This window comes from Cibotium barometz, chromosome 50, assembly GCF_041138505.1.
Source record: "Cibotium barometz isolate CiBa-2024 chromosome 50, ASM4113850v1, whole genome shotgun sequence".
NCBI lineage: Eukaryota > Viridiplantae > Streptophyta > Polypodiopsida > Cyatheales > Cibotiaceae > Cibotium > Cibotium barometz.
In genome coordinates this window covers 14,867,569-14,877,342 of record NC_141095.1, presented here as the reverse complement: position 1 = coordinate 14,877,342, position 9,774 = coordinate 14,867,569, and the positions used below count along the sequence as shown (strand labels likewise).

The following is a 9,774-nucleotide window of genomic DNA, read 5'->3' as shown; positions in this document are numbered from 1 at the left end:
TCCGGTTAAGATTTCATTTTGCCTTAATTAAATTTAAGGAATGAAATTAGTTATAGATCCCATTTTTTTATGAAATTAGTTATAAATCCTATTTTTTAATGATTTTAGTGATTTTAATGTCTACGTCCCGATTAAGTCTAGGCATTACCTTTGTAAGTGTTGAGGGCTGAAAATATTTTTTTTGGAGCACTAGGCCCTCCGACGGTAGAAAACTTCCAAATGGCCAACGGTTGCTCCAATACTGCATTGGGATTACCACCATTTCCTGTCGCATTGGGTAACCGTTGCAGAAAAGCCTAGCTTCTTAAACAATCCAGTCAAAAGACAACGAAATTAAACCCAGTGCTTTTCTAGCTAAGGCTGACAGAGAGAGCCGCATTTCGAGAAGTTGGCTAATAAGGAAAAAGAAGGCATTTCCCGTCAAGAAATTCCGAAGTTCTAGCACATATTCAGATCGCAATTCAAAGAGCAATATAACAAGCTTGAAATATGTATCGCAATATAGCTACTCAGACATCATCTCTGTCTTGCCTCAAAGGATTAACAACTACATCCCTCTCTTGCTTCAAAGGATTAACAATTACAAGGTTAACAGTATATCTAAATCAAAATCTGAAATGCCTCCTTATGGTCGTGAGAAATGTTTCTACATCTAAAACTAAGTTTAAAAAGCCTACAAAATGTTACAGACTTTTGAAGTCAGTAAACTGCAAAAAAAACACCATGTTAAATACATATATAGTAACTACAACCGAGAAACGTATTAGGCCGTGGTAACAAAAAAGCCATGCTTCTGATCATTCCAAAAAGCCATCAGGAAAAGAAAAACTGTGGGGCTTCAGCTAAAGGCAAGATAGATCTCAATCTTCGTGGATGCGGTCCATGATGATGACCAAAGTGGCGATGAAAGCCTGGTCAACATGAGGACAAACCACGACAACGAACGTGTGCTTGTCAAGCAAAACATTTCCCACAGTAAATTTCCGCTTGATCTGCCAAAATAGCACGAATAGATGGTAAGGCACAGCTGCACTTACAAGAGAAAACTCACACTCACACGCACACACACACACACTTATAAGAGAACTCTCACACACACACACACACACACACACACACACACACGGAGACGGAGACGGAGACGGAGACGGACGTGCGCGCTTAAACAGCGTGTTTTGTGCCACCTCCAAGGCAAGACGTGCGCGTTCAGAAGCTCCGCAATAACTCAAAAGAGCAAACAGCGTATTTTGAGCAAAACACCCTCACACGCTTACATTACCTCGGCAAGGAGTATAATCACACAGAACGCCGAAACGCACGCACACTCATTGTCTCCGCGTAATGCAGAAGTGCATGCAGTGCATATGAGCAAAACACACACCATCACCGAACCCCTCAGAGAGTTTTGCGTAACGCAGAAAAGCTTATTACACATGAGAAAAATACACACACACACACACGCATTACCTCGGCCACAAGCTGATCGCGGTGGAAGATCTGCGCCTCTCTCTCCATAAAATTGCCCTTCACTTCAAAGTCGGGTGCATCGTCGTTTTCATTGCCGGGCAAGAACACATTGAGATGCGTCTTGAACTGCACCATGGAGGTCTTCTTCACCGAGAAGATCAAGTTCTCGTCGTTCACATGCTCGCCTTTGCACACTTCCCACTTATCATGCATACTCATGAGCTGCAAAACTGTCGATGTAAATACAAGGAGAAACCCTAATAGCAAAAATTAATCCAAACCCAAACCCTAATGCCATAAAGTAAAACGAACCCAACTCGGATTAACACACAAAAGCTAGGACCACCGTTACCTTCTTCCGAGCAGTCAAGATGGTGCGCCCCTCATTGTCGAGCAGAGTGCATTTATCACGCACGCTCAGGGCATGGCCGTCCATCTTGAAAACCACACGGCCATCAGGGTCGGTAATGTGAAAACTCTCACCGCTCAGGCTCATAACATTCTTAGAGACTGTAAACTCAACAGGGTGGGAGGAGCGGTAGTGCTCGCCAACAACATGGAAAGGCATGATGGAAGGTTGGAAGAGAAAGCAGGGATCACTGACGATACAAAGCTGGAAATCCAAACGAGGGATACAGAGAGCAGCTGATACACACACAGTTGAAAATAGCGAGGCCAACAAGAGCCTATTTATAGATACATTTTGGCTTCGTGGAAGAAGGAAGGTGAAGGGAAACGGGCCGTCCACACCCAAACCGTGTTGGAGAACGTGGAGACGCACCAAGATAGTTATCCAAGCAGATCCTCGTCTCAAACTGGTTTGTCTTGGTTACCTCTTCGAGTTTTCCACCCGTGGTGACCGAGTTCCGAGTCTAAATAATGCACCGACCTTCCTTAGCTGTCAGCTGGCGCGTCTCCCAATCGGATTAGGTTAGATTTTCTATACCGTTACCTAAAATTATAATAGGCTTGCTCAGAAGAGTGCAAATAGGTTTGGAACGCTTCACTCTTCACATGTGCCGCACTAATTGTATGTGTGATTGATACATGACCGAATATATAGGACTTCCTCCCAAAGTTCCTTAGTTGGGGCTTGGGGCATTCCTCTCCTATACACCCCGTAATTTGATAGTTGCATTGTCAAAGCTTATGCATTTAATCCATAAAATCATCATTGTTGGCAACTTGGCATATGCGTTTGGAGGAGGAGTTGCATTGTCAATAAACTCCAAGTTTATGCATTAGTCTCATAAATCATCATCGTTTGCATATGCCTTTGAAATATTTGTCTCTAATGACCATTGGGTTCACATTCTAACAAAACATAAGAATGTTTATGCTTCTAGTTTGGCAAGAAAGGATTGGGTGGGGGAAAGTTTGGCAAGAAAGGATTGGGTGGGGGAAACTTAGACCTGGGAGACCATCCATAAGGAAGGTCTTTTTATTTTTCTCGGAAGCCAATTGAAAATGGGGGTTTCCAAAAGCTCTTAGATAGGGGAAGGGATATAGGGGCAACATTAGAAGGAGGCTCAAGAGGTACACCTAGCTAGGTAAAAACATGTTTTTTTGTTTTTAAGGGGGGACGGGGGAGTGTGAAGATGGTAGTGTGGGGAAAATGAGAGAGAGAGAGAGAGAGCAAATATGATTTATCCGACAGGAGTGAGCTTCGAACACAAGATGTGTTAATAATAACTCTATGAGCTAAATATACCCCATTTGGGGGATAGAAGGGTTAGCCCATTTTGTTTATTTACCCACACCCAATGAGAGAAGCTTTTTTAACGCCATAGGAACAATCCCAAGAGACCAATATATGATCTATCCGATCGGAGTAAGATTCGAACACAGGACGTGTTGAATAACAACTCCATGAGAGCTAACCAATCTACCACACTTGGAGAGAGAGAGAGAGAGAGAGAGAGAGAGAGAGAGAGAGAGAGAGATTAGCATAAGAGAGTACATCTTGATGATATTAAGTTTACATAAAGATAACAAAGATAGTTGGTTTGGTTTTCCATCACATCTCTTAAGTAGAAAACGTCAAGTTCTCGAAAAACAACAACAAAATGGCACAAATGATAGTTGGTTTGGTTTTCCATTACGTCTTAAATAGAAAACATCGAGTCATAAAAAATAACAAAATGACACATTGACGACAGCTATTTAGAAATGTTTAAAATTTTTCTTTGAGGCTTTTTTAAGTAGTGGTTGTCATATTGGTGCCTCTTTTATTTTAGTAAGGGGAAAAACATCTAATTTACTAATTTTTGGAGCACACACTTTCCAATGAGATATAGAATTCTAGAAAAACACTATGATTTCTTCAAGAAAAAAGAGATCTTGCTTAATGTAGTATCTCAAAAATTTATTATGACATGAAATTGTCTAGATGGTACCATATTCACAAATACTACGACAACTTTGTGATGTTATGTCTCAAAATATTCATAGATTGCTTTTATGGATTCATAAATTAATTATGATTGCAACATATTTTACATGTAAAAAATGATGATCAACAATACATTGTCATTCCCTTTCTCTTTTTTCTCCTTCAATCAGTTATGGATCATATTTTCCAATAAAGAGATTATGTATAATTATATAATACAAATGCACTTAAAGAGTATTAACCATATTATTTTCCTTAAACGTCTTCAATATCTTTGCAATCTAGAGGCAGTTGAAAAATTGAGTGACTAAGACCGAGCAAATTGAAAACTAGAGGCATCCCTCTAAAATTGTCATTTTGAATCAAGCGAGGCTAGAATTCTACATTGCTAAGATAACCAATTCTAGGAAAAAGAATACATCAAAATACACCCACTTGGTCTAAAATTTAAAAATTGATCACTTTTAAGGATCCAACCGAGGTTTAAGTTGATCACTAAATCTTCCAAGATTAGTTTTGCCACCCCAAGCCTATATAGAAATGTTACTTCCCTTTTTAAACTTGTTTTAAAGATCACGAGGTGTCACTTCCCTTTTTAAACTTGTCTCAAAGATCACTCCTCCAGGATTTAGTAGTACATCAATTATATCTAAGAGATGCATCCTAGTCTCTAAGTCTTTAAGCTTAGGTAGTGGTTCATACTCTAGCTCCATGCATTTCATATTTATAGGTGTGATGACTTATTTAGCACCGATTCACTAGTTTTAGCTATTGTGCCCCTGGAATCAACCTATAAGAAGTTCTCTAGACATTGGGGATGGGATTTCTAATGTTTTGAATTCATTTGGTCCTTTATCTTGAGATAATTATGATCTATATCCTAACTATGGACCAATTTGGCCTCTTGCAAATATAATTATCCTATGATCACATCATATGATCTTAATTGTTTATGGAATTTCATTGCTACAAATAGGATACAAAATGATCCCGCAGAGATATTAATCTTAAGTCCTTATAGCACCCAAGATCTTACTATGATTATATTTATTTTAAAAAATAGAAATTAAACTAAAAAATACCAATAAATCAAGTTAAACTCCACGAGAACTCCATATTATATAAATTTATCATATTCAAAGTGGCTTGTTGATTGGAGTTAGATTGAAGCTAAGATGCAAAAGTTAAAAGCTCTTTAAGGACATATTGTCCTAAAGTCCAAAATGAGGTACCTGCTACTATAGAAGTGTGCACAAGGAAATGTGTACTTATAGATATCCAAATCAGATTACATCATATGTGCTTGACTTCATGTGTTACATTTCATTAGAAGATCTTGTCACAAAATTCATTTCATAATGATAATATCCAATTTAATCGAATTACATCATTATGTGCTCGACTTCATGTGTGACATTTCATTAAAAGACCTTGTCATGAAATTCATTTTGTAGTTAAAGGTGAAGAAAATCTTGTTTTCAACCTATTTTGAGGGTGCCCAAGTGAATAAAGGTGAGCACCCCCATGCATCCACCCACCACTTAATATTACCATGACTTTTTCCAAACCTTCTAATTTTAATCAAATTGTAATTATAATATACATTTTATTTTAACAAAAAACTTCACTATTCATATAAAATTTAAATATCAATTATCATTTATCTCTTTAGCCATCGACCAATTTCATTTGAAAGAAATATTAGCCATTGGGCAGGTAATGAATTTGGCAAAATCGAGCCTCTAGTAGTTTAGTTAGGATCTACTTATGCTTTATTATAATTCGAGGGGGGTCTTAGTCCATGGAGGTTGTTTATGATAATGGATTGAATGCATTCATACATTGAAAAATCAACAAAAGAGGAGGGGGGAGGGGGAGAGTGATATCTTTACTAGATAGCTTACCCCCCAACCCTCTATCATGTTTGATGGAATGTGCTTCTAGTTTTGACCCAAAGTGAAAAATGTTCAATTGGGGTCCTCCCCTGATAGGAGAAGTTCCTTAGTGGTGGTAGGTTCTTCCTACCAAGCATTGGCAACTCTGCCTTGGTTGATGCAAGAAAGGTGCTTTTGGATTTCACGCAAATTCTCTCCCATCAATGCTCGCGCAATCTTAGCAATGTGCCCATTTTTCCGCTCAGTAACTCCATTTTGCTGCGGAGTGTATCTACATGTAAACTGTCTCCGAATACCATTCTTCTTCAAAAATTCAGAGAACTCATTGGAGAATTACTCTCCCCCTCCATCTGACCTTAGGCACTTTACATATTTCCCTGTTTGCTTTTCAACCATAACTCTGAAATTCTAAAAATGAGTGAACACCTCACTCTTCTCCTTCATGAAGTATACCCACACTTTCCTTGTGTGGTCATCAATAAATGTCACATAATACCTGTAGCCTCCCATAGACATGGTCCTTTTACGACCCCATACGTCTGAATGCACAACATCTAGTGCATTTCTACTCACATTTCTGTCACGTGAAATGCTTTGTTTACTTTCCAAATTGGCATGCTTCATATATTTTTTGCATACCTTCAACTTTAAACTTTGGCAGCCCTGTCACAATTCCTTTAGTCTGCATAGACTTCATTCTTTGCACATTCACATGTCCAATTCTTTTATGCCAAATGTCTGTGTTTGCAACAATTCCTGAACCATTTGCAAACATCGCAGCTGTAAGATTCCTTCCCAACCTCTCAAGATGTCCAGTATCTTCCCCTGTAGTCAAATCCCTCTTCAAAAATATCAAAGATCTTGTTTCTACCTGTTTTGGCCTAGAGAGAGAAAATATTCTAGAGAGAGATAATTTAGATTTTGAATATTTTTGGATAGAAAAATTTCTCATCCTATTAATATAAGTTTCCCTGAAATAGAAGTTCAAAAAGATTTTCAGAAGGTGCATTAGAAATCAAGTATAATCTGCTAAAGAGTGAGGGTCAAGATTTTTTCGAAATTTTAAATTAAGGTTCCTATGGGCCAATAAGATCAATCCATGTGTGGGGAGGAGATAAATCCAATTTGTAAAAGAAATTACCCAAAAATGAGTAAATTCTCAAATAAGATGAAGAGTTGACTATGTACAAGGGTTATTAGTAAAAAACTATGAGTATTACTAAAAAAATGAGATATTTTGGGTATAATCATTCTATTTTGACACATATGTAAGGAAGGGGAGTCCCTTCAAAGAGGTGCATACTTCACATGCTTGAATGAGTTTTAAACTCAAAAATAATGTGATATTTTTATCTCTCCTCTCTCTTGGATCAAATCGAATAAAAAAGGAACCAAACTAGGTCCAAATCTAGTCCAAATTCAACCAAACTCAAATCTGGAAAATTCTAGAGATCAGTTGGTCTTGGTTAGAGCCTCCCTCTCCTATAAATAGAACCTGAGTCTTTGTAAAAAAAAGAGGAGAATTATACTATGCCAAAATTATGCTGAAATAATGCTATTTTTTACTATTCTCTAAAATTCTCTCCAAGTTGAAGAAATTGGAGCTTCCCTCTTTCTTCAATCTCCATTGTGACTCCATTAGCACACCAAACCAATTGATTGGTTGGGGGCCTCTATCGTGAACAAAGAATCAAGCAATTTGTAAGGTAAATGATGAATTTTGATCTTTTCTATAAATTCTCAATGTTTCTCTCTTCTCAACCCCTCTCAAGCTTGAGAAGCTTAATTGGAATGGTTTTTGAATGCTATTGAAGTTAATTGATGAATGGTAGTAAAGAATTACATAAATTTCTATTTATGCTTAATTTTAATGGTTTTTATGTAATTTCTCTCTCTCACTCAAAAAAGGTCATTCTCATGACCTATTCTCAATCCAAATGAAGCTTTTCATAAAGCTTTTCCTTAATCCAAGATTAATCTATGCTTGAGGCCAAATTAATGGCTTTTTTCTATGCTTTTAGTTTATTTATTTCATGAATATTGATGATTCAATCCATTATGGGTTAATGATCCAATTAGGGATCATTCTAATCATTTTCTTAATGATAAGCTTTATCCTTTAAAATAATTGAGATTTATCAGTCATAGCAGCGGAGCTATGACAAAATTTTTGTAAAAATTACACGTAAAAAAATTTCATTCAAAGCATGAAAAGAGGACTTCCTACCATATTCTATGAATTATCATCCTAGATTAATTGAAAGAATTTCATTGTAATCATGGAGAAATTGATTTTTATGTTATGCATAATTGATGAATTAAGAAAAAGAGGATTTCTAGTAATTAAATTTTATGTTAAAAAGAGTAATCCCCATCGTATGAGTATTCTTAAAGGGTTATTTTCATTCTAGACATAGAAAAATGTATACTAGAAATATTTATTTCTAAAAGTGTGATTTTTATCATAATTGATTTTTATGCATAAGTAGATGCATAAAAGAATTTTTTTATATATTAAAAGTGTGATTTTCATCATAAAGGATTTTATGCATAAAAGAAATTCTTTTATATTAAAAGAATGATTTTTCATCATAAATGATTTGTATACATAAACATATGCATAAAAGATTTTTTTATATTAAAAGTGAGATTTTCATCATAATTGGATTTTATGCACAAAATAGATGCATAAGAGAAATTCTTTTATTCTAAAAGTGTAATTCCTACTAAATTGGATTTATGCATGGAAAGATGCATAAAAAAATTATTTTAACCCAAAAGTGTTATTCTCATCAATTTTGATTTTATGCATAGAAAGATGCATAAAGAATTTTATTTTTAATTCAAAAGAGTTATTCTTATCAATTTTGATTTTATGCATAGAAAGATGCATAAAGAATTATATTTTTAATTCAAAAGAGTTATTCTTATCAATTTTGATTTTATGCATAGATAGATGCATAAAAGATTTATTCTAAAAGTGTTAATTTCATTAAGATGAAAATTTATGCATAGAAAGATGTATAAAAGATTTATTTTTATTTCGAAAGTATTATTCTCATTAAATTGAAATTTATGCATAGTATATTCATAAAAGGATTATTAAAAAACTGTTATTTCTACTAAAGTTGTCTTTATGCCTAATAAGATACATATGGGAAGTGATAGGATGTGATAAGATGCGTATGGGAAGTGATAGGATGTGATAAGATGTGTATGAGAAGTGATAGGATGTGATAAGATGCATATGGGATGAGTTAGGATGTGATAAGATGTGTTTGGGATGAGGTAAGAAGTGTATCTGATGGGATAAGATGTATATGGGTTGTGATAGGGCGAGAATGGATGTGATGTAAAAGAAAAGATGTATGGATATAGATGTGGATGTGGATGTATGGATGTGGATGTGGATATGGATGTATGAATATGGATGTGTATGTATGGAAGTGGATGTATGAATGTAGATGTGGATGTATGGATGTAGATGTGGATGTGGATGTATGGATGTGGATGTATGAATATGGATGTGGATGTGAATGTGGATGTATGAATGTGGATGTAGATGTGAAAATGGATGTATGGATGTAGATGTGGATGTGGATGTATGGATGTGGATGTGGATGTGGATGTATGAATATGGATGTGAAAATGGATGTATGGATGTGGATGTGGATATGGATGTATGAATGTGAATGGGGATGTGGATGTATGAATGTGGATGTGGATATGGATGTATGAATGTGGATGTGGATGTGGATGTATGAATATAGATGTGGATGTATGGATGTGGATATGGATGTGTATGTATGAATGTAGATGTGAATGTGGATGTAATGTGGATGTAGATGTGAAAATGGATGTATGGATGTAGATGTGGATGTGGATGTATGGATGCAGATGTGAATGTGGATGTGTATGTGGAATAATGAATGCAAAAATGTATGTGAATGGATATGAAGTCAATATGAGTGAATGGATGAGATGAGATGTCATGTGAATCAGAATGTGAATGAGTAATAT

General features: G+C 35.8%; 1 protein-coding gene across 1 annotated transcript; it reads right to left on the bottom strand.

Annotated features, from left to right (window-relative positions):
• Positions 1 to 713: 713 nt before the first annotated feature.
• Positions 714 to 2,294, bottom strand: LOC147609847 (protein LURP-one-related 15-like). Its single transcript, XM_086787183.1, has 3 exons — positions 1,820 to 2,294; positions 1,468 to 1,689; positions 714 to 992 (listed from the first exon to the last, which is right to left on the bottom strand). The coding sequence occupies exons 1-3, from the start codon at positions 2,033 to 2,035 to the stop codon at positions 861 to 863; spliced, it is 570 nt and encodes a 189-aa protein (XP_086643309.1). The 5' UTR covers positions 2,036 to 2,294; the 3' UTR covers positions 714 to 860.
• Positions 2,295 to 9,774: the final 7,480 nt, after the last annotated feature.

Bases quoted from the DNA above. Each gene is read 5' to 3' on its own strand.
- LOC147609847 (XM_086787183.1), bottom strand. From the start codon at position 2,035: ATGCCTTTCCATGTTGTTGGCGAGCACTACCGCTCCTCCCACCCTGTT. The intron at 1,690-1,819 runs GTAACGGTGGTC...ACAGTTTTGCAG, and splicing joins TCTTGACTGCTCGGAAGAAG to CTCATGAGTATGCATGATAA. The intron at 993-1,467 runs GTAATGCGTGTG...CTATTTTGGCAG, and splicing joins GCGATCAGCTTGTGGCCGAG to ATCAAGCGGAAATTTACTGT.